This window comes from Rhynchophorus ferrugineus, unplaced genomic scaffold (genome assembly GCF_030347505.1).
Source record: "Rhynchophorus ferrugineus isolate W39M unplaced genomic scaffold, kcgeb_rfMv2 rfM10, whole genome shotgun sequence".
NCBI lineage: Eukaryota > Metazoa > Arthropoda > Insecta > Coleoptera > Curculionidae > Rhynchophorus > Rhynchophorus ferrugineus.
Window position 1 is genome coordinate 18,228,794 of NW_027472589.1, and position 24,976 is coordinate 18,253,769.

Consider the following 24,976-nt stretch of genomic DNA (forward strand, 5'->3'; position numbering starts at 1 on the left):
AACATTAGTACAATGTGTATATTGCTGAAAATATGTCCATCATTTTCTACAATTTGGCGATACCGTGTCAAAATAACGATATTGCTTTGACATCGAAACCGTAACGCAGCCAAGTCATGCTGCATCGATCTGAACAGGTGATAAACAGAACTTTCCGTTCGAGCTGCAACAGATACACTATTACAGTTCACAACTCTTACAACGTGTAGCCAACTGTTGTCATACAAGAGCATGACCTAGCGTCTGTTACTCACAATTACTATTTTTGCAACAATAACTCGTTTAATTTGTTGACAATTGACATCGATAGAAATCTGTAACAGCATCATTCGGTTCTAGTAGCTCGTAAGACACTACGCCTTGCTGATCCCCACCATATGCACTGCAATATTGGCCATAAATACTCCGATTCGGTGTAGATGCAGATGGTTCCCCTGGACTAACTCAAGTCTTTTTGGCTTGGGATTGACCTAGTAAATCCATTTTTCATCGCCAGTAGCAATATCCCACAGAAACCTCTTCTTTTTGTCTAGCAAGCTATGAAACCACAATGTTGAAATGGGTAAAAATTATATTTTCAGTTAATCTAGTTAATATCACGCCTCCTTTTGGATATTTCCCATCCCATATAGACATATGGGAACAGTTGCACAGAAGCTAATGAATAGCTGCTAAAATACCTGAAAGTTCTTTGAACTTTGAACTGAGTTTTCATCCAATAAGTTTTGTAATTCATTATCTTCGATCTTTTTTGATATCCAGGCCGTTCTTTGTCATTACTTTTGCCAAACAACAAAAATTTCATGATTAGAGCGTGTATGTACTGGATAACTCAGTAATACTAAATGGTGAATTCTTATTTTATGTAAATAAATGTCAAAACCTTCGGATTTAACAATTAAGTTAAATTGTTTAGCAGTTGTTTACACTGACACTTCGCATTTTCATCAACAGATATCGCTGATCAAAATACATGCTAGCACCTATATGTAATATTATCAGTCATTTCGATTATTTGATACAACATTTATTTCTGAATTAATTTTTTTTTGTTCTTTGTGATTCCACAATCTGCCCTATAGGTAATAAGTATTTCTTATGTCTATATTATTTACATGGCATGCAGAAAATCACTTCATTAAGCGATCTTCTGTATAAAATATTATCTTAATTAATTAGTCTTATTCTAAAGCTTATTCTAAAGTCTACATATGTCCAGCAATCAGATCAGGTGGTGTTAAACGTTTTACTCTACGCATTTCACTATCACGTCGCATATTATCTAATTAGCGAGTACATTGGGATGCACTGACACTCTTTCGAAATACTTCATACAAACACGTTGAATTACACTCCTTATAGGATCTAGAGGAATATCGCGTTGTATCACTTTATTTGAAATATAGTACGGAGCATCAACAATGGCACGCAACACCTTATTTTGGAACCGTTGAATGATGGATATATTAGATTTGCTAGCGGTACCCCATAGTTGGATTCCATATGACCAAATAGGCTTGAGTATAGACTCATACAGCAATACATCTGCTTCTTTCAGGTTAGGCGTCGATCTAAGTGCATACCAAGATATTTAACATGCTCTGCTTGGGGGAGTTGACGATGATTTATATTCACTGGTGGACATGTTCTTCTACGCAGGGTAAACGTTACAGGGGTGGATTTTGTTTCATTGACTTTAATGCGCCATGTCTTCAACCATATTTGTATTTGATCCAGGTGGGTTTATAGGTTTATTGGTGCTGTGACTGGATCTTCATGGGATGCCAAGATTGCTGTGTCACCTGCGTATGTTGCCACAGTAGTTATTTTTGTGGTGGGCAGATCGGCCGTATACAGATATATGGGATTTAATTCGGTATGTTCATCGCCTTGATTTACAATGAAATGTCTATGAGTGAGATACGATTTAAGTAACTGATAGTCCGGATGAGGAAGAAGTTTCTTTAGTTTAACCTGCGAGCCCGTATGCTATACTTTGTCAAAAGCCTGAGATATATCTAAAATAACAGCCGAAAAATATCTTTTAGCATTTAGGTCAGTGTTTATTTTGTTTACAAGTCTGTGCACTCGTTCTATAGTCCCAAGCTTATTGCGAAACCCAAACTGATGTTCTGGAATAATTTTTCTTTTTTCTATTATGTAGTTTAGCTTCTTGATGTATAGTTTTTCAAAAACTTTCGAGATTATCGGTAATAAACTTATAGGCCGGTAGGAGGTTACATCTTCTGATATTTTTCCTGGTTTAAGAATCATTAGTGTTTTAGCTACTTTCCAGATGCTAGGGAAGTAATTAATTCGTAGCATAGCATTAAATGTAAATGTTAATAGTTTCATACCCTTTTCTGATAGTTCTTTTGAAATTTTACCAGTAATTAAGTCATAACCAGGAGCTTTTTTAATATTAATTTCTCTCATTATTGTTTGTTTAACTTTTTTGACCGTTAATTTCTTGTGCGGTAAATCCATTTGAAATAGCGAATCTAGAAAGCTAGTAATTTTATTTTCCTCATCTTTATGTAGCTGAAACTGGAAAGGTTTAAAAATATTTTTTAAGTGTTTTGATAAAATGTCGGCCTTCTTTTTATTGCTTCTAGCCCAATTATTTTCTTTCAGCTCTTTTATTGCTCTATTAAATTTTCTTTTATTCTCTTCAGTCCTTTGCTGTTACCAATTGCCAAACCGTCGTAATTTTCTTTTTTCTGCTATCTTTTTCTGTATTGTACATGATATATGTGTATTTTTTCTTGTAAATGTTTCACTGTTAGGAGTCGCGGAATATGCTGCCTCCTGTATATTTTTTGTAATATTTATTGCTGCCATTTCTATGTCAATTTCAGTTTGTAACGGTAAGTTTAGAGAGATGTTTCGGTCTAAGTTTTCTCTAAATGAGGACCAGTTAGTTCTATTATTGCACAGAGAAGGGGGTTTATCTTTGATGGCAATTTTTGAAAAGACTGTTACTATTATTGCTGAATGATCAGAAGACAGGTCAAAACATGATTCTGCATGACACTTTTTTCTATCAATATTTTTTGTAGTACAGAAATCTATAGTATCTAGATTTTTATTTCTGTCTGAAGGCCAATATGTTGGTTCACCAGTAGATATATGTTCTGAGATATGATATGAGAAATTATCTGTCTTTATTGCTTTTAGTAGTTCTCTACCTTTTGAGGTTATTATTCTTGGACCCCACATTAAATGTTTTGCATTGCAATCTCCTACAACTATAAATCTATTACCTAGCGTACTGAAGAATTCTTGAAAGTGTTCTGTCTTGTTATGTTTGGGTGGTCAATAAATTGCAGACATTGTTAATGGTCCATGGACTTCCTCTATGGTTATACTGGTTGCTTGCAGGTAGTCTTTGCGGAATTTTTCTTTTTCGAAATGCTTTTTATCATCTCGAATGATTATGGCTGTGCCCCCATGTGCTTTATCATCAGGATGATTTGTATGATAAAGTTTATATTTGGGAATTTTCAAGTAATGTTTGTCCGTAAAATGTGTTTTGGAAACCATCATAACGTCAATATTTTATTCAGTTACGAACATTTTTAGTTCCCTGGTGTGTTGTTGAAGCCCACTGGCATTCTAGGCGGCGATTTTGTAGCTAATGATTTCAGGCATTAGGCAAATTTGCTGACGACTATTGTGAGTAGATCAAGCATCGTACTCATTTGATCCATTAGTTTGGCCATCATGTTTTCTAATCTAGAGATTTTGCTGCTAGTAGTTTCAATAGGTTGTGATGTGGTTTCTCGATTTTGTGCTGAACCGTTTTCATCCATTTGGGCATAAGTTATGTCTGGTGGGTAGACTGGTAGGTGTGGATTGTTTTTGTTGCTGTTGATGCCTTTTTTTCTCTTAAGGCAGGATAAAGTTTCTGCTGTAGTTGCTTGTGAACTGCGCAACCCTTGTAGTTCGCTGGATGATTTCCGTTACAGTTAGCACATTAATGAATTAATAGTAATAGAATTGTTCATTTTCTGTATTTCTATTCCTCTTTACTTAATTATTACTGTTGTCTATATAATACCTTTCGTATTTTTGTGACTGTTTCCTTGTGATATAGTTTTTACCAAGATTTAGGTTTTATTTCATTAGTCTAATTGCTGCTATGTAACTGACGAGTGGAATTTATTATTTTGTTGCATCTTTTATTGGAATCTCGAATAAATTATTAGCATTTACCGTATGTTTAAAAGATTATACTTTGTTGTGCTTATAACTTGTTAACAAGTTTTTTGCTTCATCTCTACGTCTTCAAATAACTATTTTTGATGCAAAACTTACAAAAAAATCTCTTTCAGGTTTCACGTAACTGAATTATTAAACTGGCTTGTAGAAGCATTGCCGTCATAAGATACACAAATTCTTTTCAAGCATGAAATTATTGTACCAAAAATCAAGTTACCAGCAAAATATACGTATTTTTTTACAATTAAAATATGTGTTTTTATTGCTATCGATTATATCAACTTCTGAAATAATAGAAATTAAACTATAAAAAAGCAAGATATATACCCAATTTATGACCTAGTCGCTTATTTACTATTTACTATAACACCTCATGATTTTATGCATTTATTCGAGATATTTATGAGTGCAAAGGCCTTGGAAATAGTTATCAATTAAAATCTTATATATTTTCGACGACTATAAAGATCCGTGAATGAATTTACGGCAATTTAATAACGATTGACATAATTAAGACATTGCTGATTAATTTATCATTTACATTATGATTGACATTTATTGTTTTGTAGTTGACACGAAATGCATATATGGGAATCACATGTAAATGTGAAAAAAATTATAACAGTGGGTTATTCGAACTACTGATCTATAATTAATTTATATATAAACTCTTTCGGATCAAATCTAGTGTAAACCAATCAGATTTTTACAGCGGGAGATACAATTTATTAGAGCACCCTATTGGAGAAATACTGAATTTTTTCTACTATAGCTAATATTTACAATCTACATATATTTTTATTAGCATGTTTGTTTATTGTCAATAACTTGGTCTCTTGGGGATTTATTATTGCAAGGAATTATTGTTGGTCGAATTCTCACAGCTGAATGGATAGAATAGTTTAATAGAAGGCCAGCAAAAGAACACATAAATCAACAAACTGAAGAGGATATGACGTATCAACGTTGCCAAGACCAGAACCACGGCCGTTATTCGGAAATAAGAGCCGCGTTATTTACGGAATCCTCATTGGTACCCACAAAAGCGTACTGACTTCCTGGCCAAGTGGCGACATTAGTTTATAATTAAAAGTGTTTCATTAAGGAATATTCAGAGCTCTGAAAAAAAATATAAACTCCTATATTTTGTTACTGTTTAGGCATTTAAGTGTAAAAATGAAGCCGCAAGGTTGTTTTGCTCTAGTGGCCGAGTGAGATTGGCGCCATTGGTAGAGTCACCAGAGTCACTACATAGAATAGTTCGCATAATTTTTTTATTCTGTGTTAGAACTGGTCACCTAGCTTAACCATTAATGTCACTAATTATCCATTCATTAACCATTGTCAGTCAGAATGTCAAGTTTCGTTAATTTTGCATGTTCAACGGCAACTTGAGTGTTAAATGAATTGTTCAACCGCCCTCCAATAATGTAGCATATGTAATGTGGTTCCTGCAATACCTGCTGAAGCAAGTGCAAGTTCAATTCTAATATTTTCCGATCGAATAGTCGCCAAAATCATTAATGTCAAAATCCTTTTCTGAGTAACTCAGAGAGCATCTGATAAAAATATTCGTTTACTGTCTTCATGAGCGTTTCGTAGGCATATTTTTGTTACTGATCGAAAAGGGACATATCTTTGAACGGTTTTTCTCGATGCCTCGGAATCATATTGGGTTTCACATCTAAATTCTTGCTTAAATGCGTTGTATATTGGATGTTGTCATTAATACTATACTTGTATTAATTAAAGGATAGAAAACCGTCGATGTGTCCGCATCAGAAAACAAAACCAACATTATTGTGCGTCAAAAAGCATTCAAATTGTAATTGCAAAGAGCATTATGTATTCAACTTCGAACTGAATATTCATAACTCAAACAATACATCTATGTGGTCAGCTAATCAACTTGACAACATTTTAGCACACCACACATTTTACATTACAACTCTTAATAAAAATAAATTCTTAATTTTTCAATTCCACGATTAAAGACGGTTAGTCATAGTGATTATGTAAATATTACTACGAGATAGCCGTTGTTTACTTATAGGTTCCATTATAGTAAAATCGTGCAGCTCGAAATACGCGACAAAACTATAGCACAGTTATATTAAAATAACTGATTACATTTTATAAATGACATTTTTATTTCAGCAATTGATACATCCTCCAATATTTTTCACAAATTCGATCAGTCCGAGGTAGGTTTCTAACATAACAGGTCAATTTAAAAATCCCCGGCTTTACACATAGATGGCGCTACTAGAATTAAATCCATATGTTTTTTTAGTTAGCCTTAACCCTCAAAAGATGCGTGTATAACTTTGATAGCTGTCGGATCATTGGTTTGTGAATTATAACATTTTGAGTGAAGCAATTTTTGGTATTGTGGAAAAAATGGACAAAAAGAAATTTCGCGTGTTGATAAAATATTGCTTTTTGAAGGGAAAAAGAACAGTTGAAGAAAAAACTTGGCTTGATGTCGAGTTTCCGGACCTATCCCAGGAAAATCAACCATCAAGGATTGGTATGCTAAATTTAGACGTGGTGAAATGAGCACCGAAGACGGTGAACGCAGTGGACGTCCAAAATAGGTTATTACCGACGAAAACATTTAAAAAATCCTCAAAATGACTTTGAATTACCGTAAATTGAAATAGCAGGCACTCTAAAGATATCAACTGAAAATGTACATCATATCATTCATGAATATTTGGCTATGAGAGAGCTCTGTGCAAAGTGGCTGTGACGAGTTGATGATTCTGAGCAGTGTTTGAAGATGATCAAGAAAAAGGAAGGACCATCAACAGCGCCTATTATATAGCGTAATTGGATCGTTTGAATGACGAAATCGCCGGAAAACGGCCGCATTTGAAGAAAAATAAAGTGCTGCTTCACCAAGACAATGCACCGTGTTAAAAATCCACGAATTGTGTTTCGAATTGCTTCCCCACCCACCGTATTCTCCAGATCTGGCCACCAGCGACTATTTCCTGTTCTCGGATCTCAATAGAATGCTTGCTGGACAGAAATTTTCGTCGAATGAAGAGGTGATCGACGAAACTGAGGCCTATTTTGAAACAAAGGACAAATCGTACTGCAGAAATGGTACCGGAAATTGATAACAAAAAAAGGAATAAAATTAACAATATAATTAAAATAACGTTGCATCCCAAGTATCAATATATATTTTTAAAAGTGTACAAATTAGTATTTACTAATTCATATGTTCTTTCAAAATAATTTGGAATATTTGATAGGCGTGAATAACTATAAACTCATTGCCACTTACCACAGCTTTTTAAATGTATTTTCTAACAGTTTTTGTCCGCCTGAAGTGAGGCATAATGAATTGAGGTAATAATAGTTAATCCCAACAATGAAAGTCGTCAATTAATGTACATTTCTATATATGTTTCCGAGGTTTTAGTGCAACTGGGTTTATAAATATTTACTTATTATTATTTTTATTTTATAAATATGCACAGTTCAGTGTATTTTAAACAAAACATTTATGTTCTAACGTCGAGGTGAAATATTTTGTACAAAAACTATCACTCTGTGCCATATTTGGTTTAGTTAAACTTTTAAAACACTATAATAATTTTGTCCATTACACTGTAAAGAATAATATTCGCATTCTACCAACAAAGTTTAAATTATTTCCGCCGGATTTAAGAGCTCGATGGAGAACCAGAATCTGCGCGCTCGTGTGGTATTTCGATTTACTCTCAAATCGTACTTCTTTTTAGCCGCATGCATTTCTGCCTTTGGCTGCAGCGGCATCTGAACCGGTCGAATACCTCCAGAGCGAGTTTATTTCTTTCTTATATTGAATTAATCAAATAGCGCCCAGACCCCTCGTATAGATCGATAAGCTCTCGCAGAAGTGGTATTTAATTTCTAGGGTTATATCTTGTAATTGTTTTATCAATTATTATATTCATTTATATATATATATATATATATATATATATATATATATATATATATATATATATATATATATATATATATATATATATAAATGAAGCGCTGAAAGGTATATACGCGCATAACTTTCAGTTGCCGGTTTGGTGGGGGAAAAGTCGATAGGACGGTCCTCCTACTGTTTCGATAGTCACGGGTTCGAATCTCGCTGGGGCATGGTTGTTAAATTTATGTTTGTGACGGTTTAACATTTGTGATTTTCCATAGGCAAGCGTGTAAAATCCGACAAGGAAAATGATCCCAGTCACGCCAGTAACCAAGACCGGGCGTTCTCTGGGATGATTTCTAAAGCTGGTCACTCGCCAGTCGGTAGGCTTAATGCCGAAGACCGTGATTCGGAGCCCACGCTAATCTGCAGGTCCACTCACTAAATTAAAGAGGGTGGCGTTATATGTGCAGTTAAATTAATTTATTCAGCTAAGATCAAAAAGGAAGGAAGGCATTTTTAACTGCAGTTAGGAATAGACAATTAAAACAAGCTAATTCAAAATGTTATTCCACCGAAGAACGTAGGGAAGCTGCTTGAAGGTATACCCTATAGAGTCATCATGCAGTGCATAGAGAAGCTCTTAGTCAAAGTGATCCTGATCCTGAGAAGCATATAAAAAGGTTATTAACCATTCAATGACAAAATTATAAATATGTTATGGGAATTCGGTTACCTGAACCTGTAATTATCTCTCTACCCATCAGGATATACTCTCAGAATATTTTCTATCTACGATTCGTAAATATAATACAATTTTTCAAATGACATCTAAAAAAATTTATTCTGATTTTGATATCAGTGACAAAGAACGTCCTGGAAGACCAAACAAAAGAAGTAAATAATTTTAAATTCTCTAGTAACATTGAAATTTTCAATCTATCTTTATTATATCAATTACAAATACTTATTATGTATTCGCATTTCAATAATTTTGCCCAACCCAACTGTGTTTATGAAGAAATTCGATATGAAATTAGGGTGACCAATCTGCAATCTATATTTATGCTTAACCATTATATATTTATTTATTACCTGAAATATGTCGAATTACATTACAGCAAGTGATATTTAAAGAACACGTTATTGTTATGCTTTAATAAAAAGAAAGCTAAAGTTGGGTATTTAAAGATTCCCACTTATATATTGAAAATTGAACCATGTTGAATAAGCTCTATCGATAATAAATTTTAAACGCTGCTTTTCGAGATATGGATATGAATATTTTAATGCCTAAATATAATTAGTGTATATAAGCGATGAAGTTGGATGAAGGTCCAGGTTAAACACACGCAAGTTGTTCAACTTGCAACGATATTAAATATCACTCTGAGGCCATACGAGTGATTTTCAAGGAAGAAGAATGGAAGCCGCGTCATCTGACCGAAAAAAATATCAAAAGCTAAAAAGTTATTAAATTTCGTATGAAATCTGTACAAATTTCTACTGAAAACTGTTGTGAGGAGTTCGAATTCCTTATCTTCGTACATGTTCAGTTAACCAAAGTGTACTTCGTCAACTATATTTTCGCCTTTAGAACTTCGAAACCAACAATCACACAGGGCAGTGACTTTTTCTTGATTAAAATATGATAAGTAAAACCGCAATTGATGGCTTCGAATCTGAGAAAATATATTGAGTCTGTTTCTTAAAATAACATATATGTTAATGCAATAAGATATAAATTATGCAATAAAACATAATATCCCTTTAAAAGCAATTTACGCTTATAGCAAAAACTAAGTGCTTGCATATATCTTGATCAGAGATATCTTTGGTAAAAATGTCAAGTATTAATGTAAACAACTGTTAATTTCGATGGTTTTGACGTTTCTCTACATAAAATAGCTATTTTTCATTTAGTATTAATTTAATTATTCAGTGTATACATAGGCAAACCTATTTGATTTGAAGAAATATATTGTCAAAACCCATAAAAAATAACCACCAAAAGGCCTAACAAAGAATAAAGAGTCTTTTTTTTTATTCAAAATTGGCTTTATTCATCTCCATTAAAAGCTACAGAATCAATCCAGCGCCGCTCTAATATTTCAATGCCACTTTTGTAGAACGATTTATCTTCTTCCGCAAAATAGACCTGTCACCAGTTGCTGTCCACTTAGATGGCGATCGTTTTGATTCTGGAGTGAAATGATGAATCCATGTTTAATCAATTGTTACATACACTCTAAACACCGCTCAGAATCATCAACACATTGTTGTTTTTTGGACAGCAGTGAGCAAGCGCGGCAAGCACTTTGAACAAAGTTTTCTCATAGTCAAATGCTCGTGCAATATAAAACCAACACGTTCTTTTGATATCTTTAGGATATTACCTAAATCACGCAACTTCACTTTTCGATCATTCAAAACGATATTGTGGATTTTTAAAATGTTTTCTGGTGTTAGCACCGCATTTGGACGTCCACTGCGTTCTGCATTATCAGTGTCTCCACGGCCACGTTTGAAGTCAGCAAACCAACGTTTTATTGTTGTTTCTGATACAGTGGAGTCTTTATAACATTTTTCAAGCCGTTGCTTCGCTTGAACGGTATTTTTTCCCATCGAGAGGCAGTGTAAAATTAAAACACGAAATTGTTTTTGATCCATTGTTTTGAAAATAACGAAAGTAATGTCACTCTTAGCACTATAACTCACAAACTTATGAGTAGAATATCATGAAATTTTAACAGCTTTCTTTTGTGGTGAAAGCGGTGAAAAAGTGGTGAATGCAATAAAACTATTGCCATCTATGTGTTAGGCCCGGGTCTTTTCAGCCCTTGTCTTATTATTGCTGTAGGAATGTTCGTCGGATCGCTCAGTCGGTCGAAATGTGTGGCTGCCGCTGCAATTATTTGTCAGAACACTCACTACTATTTTTGTGGAAGGGATGTGCACGAGAACTAAAAACACTGGTTGAAGAAATACTGTTTATTTCAATGTTAAATTATACATGTAGTCGACGGGAGAATCGAAAGGATGTTAGGTTAGGTAGAGGAAGTACGGTAGCGTTGTGGAAGTGGTACTATTACAAGGGGACGGAGAAAAGAAAAGAGAGCGAGACGTCGTCGTGATGGTCTTTTATCGCCTGGAACTGTATGGTACCAATCCGCCGGCGTTGACAACCTTTGTGCTTGCTGGTCGTGAATTCGTGGTGGCCTAAAGGGTCTTGGCGGTCGCCATATTGCAATAGCGAATAACAGGCATCAATTATATCCTTAATTGAATAACAAAATCATCACCTTGTAATGCAAGGCTCGACCGCACGTTCCAGCTATTTCAGCTCTACATAGACAGTTCTTCTGCACCCACCATACTAACCAGGCATAGCACCTTCTGATTATCATATGTTCAGATAGTGGTAGTCTTCGAAATACTGAAAAGTGCGAAAATGGCTCGATGTAAGGTAAAAAAAAATGTTGATCAATATATATCGTACCAATTTCTCTCAATAAATCCCTTTTTAAAGTGGAAAAACGATCAGAATAAATACGAGCTCCTAATATATTGGGACTGTCAGTCAGATCGGAATCTTTTCAATCGATATTTTATTTCTACAACTGAAGTAGTTCTTATTTTTCTGCAGCTTATGAATATGTTATAAGTACGGTATTGTTTTGTGAATTTTTTCACACAGATACATTCCTTAAAATAAATAAGTTGATATATTTAGCAACAGTAGCACTCGTAATATGTAATTTCACTGAAGGTCGCTGATAAATACGTGAACTGCGATTTGGCAAATTGCATAATTTTGCACAGTTCCACATTCCTTCGTGACACTATTGTTTTACGGTGGAGCGTGTTAAATAAACGTCGTCCTAAGCGAACAATACATAGTTAAGCCAACATTTCATTAAACCGTATTAATTATGAACAGGTTTGCTTTGAAACTCAGTTCAATTATCAAGTTAATAAACACGGTGATGGTAAGCACCGGTATTGAAAGTGGTACCAGCACACACCTGTGGTATACAACATCAGCAATCCCAATATTTTTCTGACGATGTATTACTAAAACTATTCATTACTCTGAAATGTTGGAATATTAATTATTACATAATTTTTTAAAAATATTATTTCGAAAATAACAGGTCAATTGAATAGTTTCCGGCCTGACATATAGATGGCGCTACTAGAATTAAGTTAGTTAGCCCTAACCCTCAAAAATTCGTGTATAAATTTGGCAGATGTTTGATCATTAGTTTGTGAATTATAGCATTTTGAGTGAAGCAACTTTTGTTATTCTGAAAGGAATGGATAAAAAGGAATTTCGCGTGTTGATGAAATATTGCTTCCTGAAGAGAAAAAATACAGTTGAAGCAAAAACTTGGCTTGGTGCCGAGTTTCCGGACACTGCCCCTGGAAAATCAACCATCAAGCATTGGACTAACTTTAGACGTGGTGAAATGAGCACCGAAGGCGGTGAACGCAGTGGACGCCCAAAAGAGGTTGTTACCGACGAATACATTTAAAAAATCTACAAAATTATTTTGAATGACCGTAAATTGAAATTGAATGAAACAGCAGACACTCTAAAGATATCAACCGAACGTGTACATCATATCATTCACGAATATTTGGGTATGAGAAAGCTCTGTGCAAAGTGAGTGCTTCACCAAGACAATGCACCGTGTCACAAGTCAGTGAAAACGATGGCAAAAATCCATGAATTGGGCTTCGAATTGCTTCCTCGTCCACTCCAGATCTGGCCCGCAGCGGCTTTTTCCTGTTCTCAGATCTCAAAATAATACTCGCCGAATGGAGAGGTGATCACCGAAACTGAGGCCTATTTTGAAGCAAAGGACAAATCATACGAAAATAGTATCGAAAAATTGGAAGGTCGCTATAATCAGTGTATCACCCTTGAAGGGAATTGTGTTGAATAAAAAAAACTAATTTTGCCATGCTGCGCTTTTGCCAAAATGTGTTTTACTATCGTAGGCCAGGGACTTTTCAATTGAGCTGTTAAGTTCTTTCGGAAAAGTTATGAAGTGTTGAAACACTTTTAATATACTTTAATATACTATTTTATTTACTGGAAAGAAGTGGCGATACAGAACAACAACAACACTGAGGGTCTTAATCTATTACAAAACAAACCAAACCTCAGTCTCTATGCCTATTTTTTAAACATCTCAATCATTACCCCATTCACTCTTAACATAAGCATCCCCCCTTATCTTTGAATACACAGTATAGAATTATTTTCATTTTTTTTGAAAAATATAGATATATCAAATAGAATATTTATATCAGAATTACTTGGAGAAATATAGCTTTTAACATTTTTTCGATAATCCTATATATTGTAGATTACTACTAAAATAACCAAAGAGAGTTTAAATGTGGATATTGATAGTTTTTGGAATTATTATGTTGACGATCAAAAAAAAAACGATGACATATAATTAAATAGATTTGTTTTATCAGTATAAAAGCCTATTTAGACTTGTGGGTTCAAATATGTGATCAAAATATATCCAAAACACAAGGAAGAAATCAGGGTTCGCTTACTAAACCATATGAACTTGTACAGGTTTAAGTATTTAATCTAAACTTTATCTTAAGTAGTCTAATTTAATTTTAATTTGTGAAGCAAATACTTATGTATTTATCACACATTTATCCTGGTTATATATTGATAATTGATAAACAACATAACAATAGTAATACATTAATTTTATAAATTCAGATTGTCCTAGGCAAGATATGTTTTTTAAAAATACGAATTTTGATAATAAAATACCTGTTTGTTGATATTATGGAAAACTATCGGTTTGTTGATATTGACGAAAAAATATCGATATCAACAAACCTAAAATATATCTACTTGAACTATGGTTATCTATCTGTTTCCACTTTGAGGATTGGAGAAATTAATAAATAGAGAAAATATGCTAATAAGTTCATGTCCGTGTATCTAATTCGTTAATTTCGCGCCTGGCCTAAATGTAATTAGTTATTACTATTTTATTTGAATGTGTTAGAATTTAAAAAAAAAGATAGATAATGTATCCATCAATCTTTATCAATTATTTAGCTGCCACTCATTCTTTAAATAATATTATACTTATATTTATCGCTAATAGTTATAGTAACATTTATTTATTTTATTTTTATTTTAAAGTCACGACTAGTAGGGATGTCGCCCGTGGAGAAAATCGGTATTTTAAATAATATCTTTTAATTTCGAAGATTACTTTCAATAGTTGCCAACGTTAATTACCATCATAAATTACAAACGCACAGTACGTTGTGTTGGAAAACAGCGAGAACTTTTTCATCTATAATAATTTTTAATTATATACTCATGTGTTACATGGTTTTCGTTTCATCCGAATCACCGAATTATTTATAGAATGTCAGAAAAAAATGTTTTACTTGATAACACAAAATAATTATATGTTAGTTTATGTATGTCTGTGTGCGTATGATGATCAAGCATCGATTACGACCACCAAAAACTTGTTGACCAACCGCCAAACTGATACGTTATCGCAAATAGAAACATTACGAATTTTTCCTTCAATAACTTATAATAATTTTCGTAATTGTTTTGCCAAATCGTTTACATAACATAACAGCAACAATTAATTGGTGTTTTTGCTAAAGTGTTATCTGACCTTAGATCGCATTTTCGAGGATGTTTATAATTGCAACGGTTTCAATCGATAATATTTTGTGTTGGAGAGAGAAACGATGTCTTTGAAAAATAAACAATACCTGCCCACCAAGTATGGCGACCGACGACGTACAGTGATAACGGTGGCGCCTATCATTATCGTGCTATTCAAATTACAATTTCTAATGATTAAAAACAACTGCTTGCGTCATGACGTGTGTTATCGTCGACAATAGCGAGAAATTAAAATCGAACAAAACATAAAAATCGTCGGTAATTTTACACAACTCGTAATGGTGTTTGTTATAAAATTCTCTATTAATATCGTGTTTGTATAAGAACTCATCTCAAAATAACATTGTTTTTATTCAGTGGGTCTTACATTAATCAACAATATTATTATTTAAGTCACCTCAATCCTGTTATGCTATTTAATGACTATAATAATAGTATTTTTATGCATCAAAATACACAGTTGACGTTATATATTTACATATTCTGAACATTTTTCCACTTTAAACAAGCCTTTATTGAGTCAAATTAGTACTGTAGATAAATATAAATCTTTTCCATCGTTTTCTACAACTTATTACCATATTTGTAGTACTGTGGTACAGACCATACCGTGTGGAAAGAACGAAAGAATAAAGTATGTATGAAAAGTATGTTTGTTGATATTTAACAAGAAATATCGATATCTTCTAAATTTGTTTCTGAAAATGTGATTATTTTAAAAAATCACTTTATTGGAAGAAATATCGATATTTTTTCAACAAACATAATTGATGCGTACTTAAACTTAAACAATGGTCATCTATCCATTTTCGCTCTGAAGATTGGATAATTTGGACTGATTTTGAGCCTAATCTGCCCTGCTTTTTGTCTAACATGACATTTCCAATTTTATTTATCGTTAATAAGGAGTATTTTATCGTTAATAATATTATTATTCGGTAAAACTTGGATGAAAGAAGTTTTAAGATCCAAGAAGCAAAAACGAGAGACTTAGAAAATCGAATAGGGCAATAAAAAAGACCCAATAGTTGCCAAGTACAAAATTATTTTTCTGTTTATCAATCAAAATGTTCTATTTGCCTTATATATATATATATATATATATATATATATATATATATATATATATATATATATATATGGTTTTAGCTTATATATATATATATATATATATATATATGTGTGTGTGTTACATGTGAATCTATGTAAGCATAAATTTCACACATTATTTTCGAGATTACGGCTAGGACGGCAAAGCCAGAACGTTTAAAATTAGTCGAATGTAAAATGTAAAAAATAGTCAACGAGAAATGTAGTCGAACCGAACATAGCGACGGAAAGTAGTCGACTGAAACAGTCGATAGTTCCCAACGCTAAATAATACTTTAAATAAAATACATTGTACCTAATTTTCACAATAAAGCTTCAAATTTAAAAAAATATATCATTTAAAATTAATTTATAGGTCTAATATGAATAACATTAACAAAATACGTGTACATTCTTAAAAATAACTTTTATTTTCTTTCTTTGCAGAAAACACCATTCGCTAAACCATCCGGCGAGAAGATCGAGCTCACCAAGTTCTTCCGCGAGTGGCAGCAGGCGCCCCTCCTCGAGACCTTCAAGGACCTGCCTCCAGTCCAGGTCACAGATCTACAAAAACAGCTGGAGACCTACGAGTCCGACATGCAGGAATTCGACAGCATCGTCTCCAGCTTCTGCCAGGGTTCGCCGAACAACAACTGAACCCTCGCCCCACGATTGCCCTACGATGCTAAGGCCCTATAATCTCTATGCGATTGGTTAGCGAGCAGTGCGATCGTTTTAGATCGGGCGTCATCGGCCCGTCGTCGTCCCGGACCGTTGGTGTTCGCGCGCCCTCGGGTCGAAGTCGACGACGGGCGGGGGGTAACGCGCGAAATTCGAATGTGCGTGGTATAATATCGGTTGATTGTATGTGTGTGGTCTGGATGGGTCTGCGTTTTGTTGTTACGTTTTTCTTTTGCCGCTTTAAGGGGATAAATTTAGAATTGTTGGTATTAAAAACGGGGTGATTGCGGTGAAGAGGGGGTGAATACGGTTGGCCGGGCGTTTTTTCTAGATGAATACTATAAATAAATTTGTTACCTAGTGAATTGTTCCTAGATGTTTCTATTTTATTTTAGAGATATAAAGAGCCGGGGATCGTTGACGTAGTGAAATTATTATTAGCTCGGGTAATAACTCGGATCCCACCGTCTCTGCTGACGTGGGGCCGGTAGGGACGACGGAGGAATTCTCTACCACTGTGTACCTCTTTGTGATACTAAATTGTAGTAGGTAACCAAATCGGGGAAGAAATTGCGAACCCATATTCCAAAACTGTTTAAGCTAGGTGTATTATATTTATTTATTTATTGGTTTTTCGAAAGAGATAAAATCGAAAAAAATCGTTTAATATAAAATTGAGAATAAAAAGAACGGTAATACGAGGACCGTGATTAGGGATCGACGGACCAGACGTCCGTCGTTGATCGGACCGTATTATCAGAGCCCTCTCCCCAATGGATTCGTTTATACGCGTTTGACGTATATTCCGATCGACACCTTTTGCCAAAGACTGACTGAACAGGCGTGAAAAACAGTTACTAATACCTATTGTATATAGTTGTATAAATGCCATGGAGGAGTAGATCGTCAACTCAATGGATGACGTTGAAAAATTATTTTTTGTCATGGTCCGAGCACTAGAGGCACTGCGATCGTTTTTTTTTCAGACTTTGTTGGCTTATGTATATTATTACGACAGATATATGTAAAGAAAAATATCAATACATTTGATTGGTTCTTCTGATTATTTAATTAAATTAGTAAATGTTAAAAATTCATTCTCAAAACTGCAAAAAATATCAGATAACATTCAATAATTAAAAAAATATACATGTAAAATGGATAATAGGAAAAGAGAAACAAATGCAAAAAGTGTGGCATATTTTTCAAAATACATTACTCTATTTTGACACAATAAACTAGTGTTTCGCTATGCTTCATTTTTATCTGAAACCTAAAAATATAAAAATAATGATGTAGTATAAGAATCAACATATATCATAATACTACCTAGTTTGGCTATGATTTTTCATTTGTTTTTTCAATTTGCAAGAAGCAAAAAGGCTTCTATGTGTTTCGTTTTTCTCTTTGTCTTAATAACATTTCAAGATATTTCATAACTTTTCTATTAATTCTTTCAATTTTCAAAATGCATCACAATTAAAATGATGTAATAAACAACATATAAAAAGTATCAGCTTTACAAATGTACAGGTAAATATGCCTACCATAATACATATTATGAAAAGGCAGACAAATGCAAAAATGTGCAGTTCTTCGTTTATATTACTCTATTTGAACACAATAAGCTAAAACGCTTTTGTCTTAATGATATTTCATAACATACAAGGATACATAATATAAAAAGACAAATAAATGTAAAAATGTACCTGTTCTTCAATATACATTATTCTACTTCAACACAATAAGACTAGAGACTTATTTATTTTATGGCGTTGAAATAGTGAAGTCGGATAATTTCAAATAAACCACTTAAATGTTACTTCGGTCTTTTGGCGAATGTGCAAACCAATCAGTTAAAAACTTCGAAAATGCGACCGCAGCGCCTCTAGTGGCCGGACCGCGCTGGACAGCACTCCACGGTCATCCATGGGGTTGACGGTCTGGTTCTCCATTATAAACGTCTACTCATCATACTCTTCGGAGACGAAATTCGGGATTTATTTGGCGTGTATGCGAAGGTGAGATTGGCGCGCGCGCGCAGTGTTAATGAGCGAGAATTGAGGTATCTGCTTGTAACGAGCTCGGTATTAACGTTTTTTAGGTGACGAACGGGAAACGGCCAAAATTTCATTCGTTATACAGTACCGTACCTAAACTAGCCTCTATTGAATTTGTGAAATTTTAACGCGGTTAATATTGACTTTACGAATGTTATGACGCGACGGTGGGGAGGCGATCGACGGTCCTGGTCGTCGCGTGCGACCAATTAAAATACTTTTCATACTTTCAAAGGTTGTACGATTACCTCGGCAGAGCTCGACGCCAATACGGATACGCCACGAGGTGGCGACGCCGAAAGTCGAGCTCTGGCGATCGCGCCGACGGTGGTACGACCTTGTACCGGCGACTTCGACCGCGCGGACGCTCCCCCACCGAATCGCCGCCTATCGTGTGTGGAAAATTGTGTTGTTTTATCCGTTTCCGATTTTTTTTTTCTCTAATTATTTACTATTCTGCTATTGCTTACGTAAAATCCCCAATTTTGTTATGTAATGTTTATTTAAGGTAACGCCCTTTTCTATACATGTGTTTTTTTTGCTCAAATTCCAAATTTCGATATGTATTTTTGTAGCTTTTCAGATATTATTTTTTATTTATAAATATGTTCGAAAAAATGTATTTTATTTATATAATAAAATATATACATAATCACCGTTTGGTTGTTGATTTATCCCACCCTTACCATTTTCAGACTGAGGGCATTTTCAACATTATTCATTAGCACATATTATGCCATGAAAATTGTATAACAGTAGTAACTGTTAAATCAAGCAGATACGGGGTTACATTAGTTACAATATATCGTCCCTCAAGATAGAAAGAATTGTCCCAAATAACCTAGGTGAAAAATGTATAATTGGTGTTGATTTCAATGAAGAAATACATGATGGATATCTAGAATGACGGCAACTAAAGACAATAAACGTCACAAAGCACCTGCCGAGCTAAGATATAGTACATGTCAACCGGAAAACCAACTTATTAGCTGACGGATCCAGAGAAAACATCAGACCTTCAATTTAACATTTCTTCATAGAAACATAACATCCAGCTATATGGAAGTCGAAGAAAACTTTGGCCTAAGATCAGATCACACACTAATGATTCTGACATTTAGTGAAAATATAATAAGAAAATAACAAACAAGAGAATGGACTGGAAAATATTTGCTGAAGAAATTAACAATCGTATTCAACTAAATGTACCCCTTAAGACAGCCGAACAATTAGATTTTGAGGCAGAAAAATTCGTTTTAAATATCCAACAAGCTACATGGAATAATACCCCAGAAATTAAGTGTACAATTAAAGAAATTAATTATCCTAAAAGAAATCAAGGTAATGGTAGCTGAAAAAGGAAAGCTACGAAAAAAAGAAATCCGCAATTTTGTTATGTAATGTTTATTTAAGGTAACGCCCTTTTCTATACATACGTGTTTTTTTTGCTCAAATTCCAAATTTCGATATGTATTTTTGTAGCTTTTCAGATATTATTTTTTATTTATAAATATGTTCGAAAAAATGTATTTTATTTATATAATAAAATATATACATAATCACCGTTTGGTTGTTGATTTATCCCACCCTTACCATTTTCAGAGTGAAGGCATTTTCAACATTAAGCACATATTATGCCATGAAAATTGGATAACAGTAGTAACTGTTAAATCAAGCAGATACGGGGTTACATTACTTACAGTATATTGTCCCTCAAGATAGAAAGAATTGTCCCAAATAACCTAGGTGAAAAATGTATAATTGGTGTTGATTTCAATGAAGAAATACATGATGGATATCTAGAATGACGGCAACTAAGGACAATAAACGTCACAAAGCACCTGCCGAGTTAAGATATAGTACATGTCAACCGGAAAACCAACTTATTAGCTGACGGATCCAGAGAAAACATCAGACCTTCATTTTAACATTTCTTCATAGAAACATAACATCCAACTATATGGAAGTCAAAGAAAACTTTGGCCTAAGTTCAGATCACACACTAATGATTCTGACATTAAGTGAAAATATAATAAGAAAATAACAAACAAGAGAATAGAAGAAATGAAGAAATTAACAATCGTATTCAACTAAATGTACCCCTTAAGACAGCCGAACAATTAGATTTTGAGGCAGAAAAAATCGTTTTAAATATCCAACAAGCTGCTTGGAATAATACTCCAGAAATTAAGTGTACAATTAAAGAAATTAATTATCCTAAAAGAAATCAAGGTAATGGTAGCTGAAAAAGGAAAGTTCCAAAAAAAGAAATCCGCAATTTTGTTATGTAATGTTTGGAATGCCCTTTTCTATACAGAGTTTTTTTTGCTGAAAATTCCAAATTTCATTATAAATTTTTGTAGCTTTTTAGATATGTGTTATTATAACTACGCTCAAAAAAAATTATCTTATTTATATAACATACATAATCGCCGTTTGGTTGTTGATTTACCCCCAACCCCATCCTTTTCAGAATGAAGATATTTTCAGATCAGGTAACAGCAGTAACTATTAAATGAAGCAGATACAGGGTTACGTTAGCTGCAATTTACTGCCCTCCAAGATATAATCAAAAAAAAGGAAAATTATTGGAATGTCCTAAGCAACCTGAGAGAAAAAATTATAATTTGAGGTGATTTCAATGCAAAAAATAAAAGATGGGGATCCAGAATGACCACAACTAAAGGCAATGAACTGCATAAAGCAGTTGCTGAACTAAGATGTAGTTACACATGTCAACTGGAAAACCAACTTAGTGGTCGACTGATCAAGAGAAAACGCCAGAGCTGTTAGATTTCTTCATAGTAAGAATCATAACATCCAACTATATAAAAATCGAAGGAAATTTTGAGCTAAGTTCAGATCGTACGCCAGTGATTCTGACGTTGTGCGAAACTATAATAAGAAGAGAAAGAAACCCAACGGTGAACAAACGAATTCAACTAAATGTACCCCTCAAGACAATTAAATTTTGAAGCAGAAAAATTCGTAGTAGATATTCAACAAGCTGCTTGAGATAATACTCCAGAAATTAAGAGAACAAATGAATGAATTAATTATCCAAAAGAAGTGAAGGAAATGGTAGCTGAAAAACGTAAACAAACAAAACAGAACACCTGAATATAAAAATAGTTTAAACAATATAACCCAAAGACTGAAAAGGGAAATGCTGGAAATTAAAAACAAAACCTTAAATGACTATCTGAGAACTTTAACAGATGATAGAGAAACTGATTACTCACTCTGGAGAGTCACAAAATATCTAAAGCGCTTATGTCTCACACAGTCCCCCTATAAGAGACCTATGTGGGATTGGGCACGTGACAATCACCAAAAAGCAGAAGCATTTGCTGAATATCTATAAAAAAAACTTTTAAAACGAACGAAATTAATATTGAACATAATTTGTCGGACATAAAAGCTGAAAATTCGATGATTGAATTAGTCACGCCGAAAGAGCTAACCAAAGTTATTAAAACTGACATTAACCCCAGAAAATCAGCAGGCTACGATTTAACATAACAGGAGAATTACTACAAAAACTACCAAGAAAGGGTATAAAACTCACCACCTTGATCAACACAGCATTTAAATTAAAACATGTCCCAGGCATTTGGAAGATGGCGGAAATTATAATGATCTCAAAACCTGGGAAGTCACCAAACGAAATAAAAACCTATAGACCTATATCACTGCTGCCAGTAATATCTAAGGTTTTTGAAAAACTCTTGCTGAAAATAATAAAACCGATCATAGAGAAAAAAACTTAATACCAACACACCAGTGTGAAAAGAAAACTCCAAACCTTTTAGAATTCTTCATAGTTAGAAACATAACATCCAATAGTATGAAAGTCGAAAAAAACTTTGACCTAAGTTCAGATCACACGCCAGTGATTCTGAGTGATACAGAGTGAAAACATAATAAGAAAAGAACAAAATCCAACGTAGACAAGCAAGAGTATAGACTGGGAAGGATTTGCTGAAAAATTGAAAAATCAAATTCAACTAAATAACCCCAACTAGGTACCCCTTAAGACAGCCGAACATTTTGAATTACATTATGAAGCAGAAAATTGTGTTGTAAATATCCAACTTCTTGGAATAATACCCCAGGAATCAAAAGTACAATTTAATAAATTAATTATCCCAAAGAAATCAAGGAAATGGTAGCTGAAAATAGAAAGCTACGGAAGAAATGGCAACAAAATAGAAAGCCTAAAAATAAAAATATTGTAACAATATAACTCAAATTATTAGATGCAAAAATTATTAGACTCAGTACACATGGCAGTGTACTGGGTCTAGTATTGTAACTCCTGTATACTGCTACGCAGACGGCACCGCATTAGCATTTCACGAAGACTCAGTGATAGCTCCAAACATACCTTAATAAAAATACAACGGTGGCTTAAAATTTGACCTATTAAAGTCAACCAAATCCACCCATGTAACTTTTATCTTACGTAGGAGAACATAACCACCAGTGAATATATATAATTGCCAACTCTATCAGGAAGAGGATGTTATATCTTTACTTGCATCTAGACCGACGTCTAACTTGGAAGAAATACCGAATGTATTAGTTTACGGAACACATATCGAAATTATTATTGGACAACAAAATATTGCTGTAGAAGTCAATATTTAAACCCATTTGGTCCCATGGAATCCAACTATGAAGTGAGATACTTCTAACAGTTCTTCTTTATCATCAACCATTATTCAACGGTTCCAAAACAAAACTATAGTGGATGCCCCGCATTGTCTTTAATGAAGTGGCACAGCGTAGTATCCACTACTTCGATAGTATCAGTACTGATGTACTGCTCAATTGGCTATATGTGAATGATAACAGTGAAGTACATAAACTAAAACATTTAGTAACATTCGATATGATTGACAATAGAGAGTGAACTGACAGATATAGACTTTCGAATAAGATATTTTACGCAAATAACTTACTGAAGTGAAGTTTTTATAAGAAATACTAATTGCTGACTGGGGACATTGTTAAATTAATAAGGGTAATAAAAAATTTAATATCATTTATTTGTGATCGATGATTATCCGCAATGTGGGCAAGAGATATAAAAGTACCGCCTTTTTCTTGTCTTCTTAAAGTCTTTTTAACCTGCTATTTTTTAATCAATAGCTGATGCCAAATTACAATGGCAAGTTACACAATTGAATTACATCCAAATTATAAAATTTTATTATCAAAATCAGTTAATCAAAGACGAGATGACTTTTTGAAGAAATAACTGTGTTAACAGGCATATTCAGGGTGCACATTTGTTACAATTCCATGCATATTATTACATTTTTTTGTCCTATCAATGTAACGCTAGCATATATTGATAACTGCTCCCTTTTGGTCCGAATTAAAGTAAGTATAGTATTTCATGCCTTTCGCGTAAATTGGCAAACAAGATTGTACGTATTAACCCCTCTAGGCATTTTCTTTTCGGATTTTCTAGTGCCATTGATCTATGCCATTTATTATGTAAGATGATATTTGCCAGTTAGTGATCGATGATTATCCGCAATGTGGGCAAAAGATATGAAAGTACCGCCTTTTTCTTGTTTCCTTAAAGTCTTTTTAACCTGCTATTTTTTAATCAATAGCTGATGCCAAATTACAATGGCAAGTTACACAATTGAATTGCATCCAAATTATAAAATTTTATTATCAAAATCAGTTAATCAAAGACGAGATGACTTTTTGAAGAAATAACTGTGTTAACAGGCATATTCAGGGTACACATTTGTTACAATTCCACGCATATTATTACATTTTTTGTCCTATCAATGTAACGCTAGCATATATTGATAACTGCTCCCTTTTGGTCCGAATTAAAGTAAGTATAGTATTTCATGCCTTTCGCGTAAATTGGCGAATAAGATTGTACGTATTAACCCCTCTAGGCATTTTCTTTCATTTTCTAGTGCCATTGATCTATGCCATTTATTCTGTAAGATGATATTTGCCAGTTAGTGATCCCCCTCCCCACTATGGAAGAAAAAGTAGGAATAGGCCGACCCCTCCTTCTTATTTAATATACATTAAGATTTTGTAATTTTATTTATGTTTTATTAATATTACTAGTCGTTGCCGACTAACTTACAATTTGTCTTCACAGTGACTTAAAACTATGTTAGGAAGACCCATTGGCCTTTAATTAGTCTCTAATATAATAAAAAATTAGTGGCCCTTTTCACGATTTTTACCATTTAGTACACTTCACTTCAGAATTACACAAGATCACACGGTTTAGTCCTTTTGAGTCTGCGCCCTAGTTGC

At 33.7% G+C, this 24,976-nt stretch overlaps 1 protein-coding gene across 2 annotated transcripts in view; it reads left to right on the forward strand.

The window, feature by feature from the left end:
- Window positions 1-20,235, forward strand: part of Atg13 (Autophagy-related 13) — a 131,602-nt gene extending 111,367 nt beyond the window's left edge. Inside the window, exons 5-6 of one of the 2 annotated variants that reach the window (XR_013007437.1) lie at window positions 16,377-19,181; window positions 20,087-20,235. Coding sequence is in view for 1 of the 2 variants with exons in the window: in XM_076416079.1 (XP_076272194.1) it covers window positions 16,377-16,589 (213 nt within the window). In the remaining variant the exon portion in view is untranslated. Of the gene's footprint in view, window positions 1-16,376; window positions 19,329-20,086 lie in introns of those variants that run through there. The other variant, XM_076416079.1, reaches the window with a different exon arrangement.
- The last annotated feature ends 4,741 nt before the right edge of the window (window positions 20,236-24,976 follow it).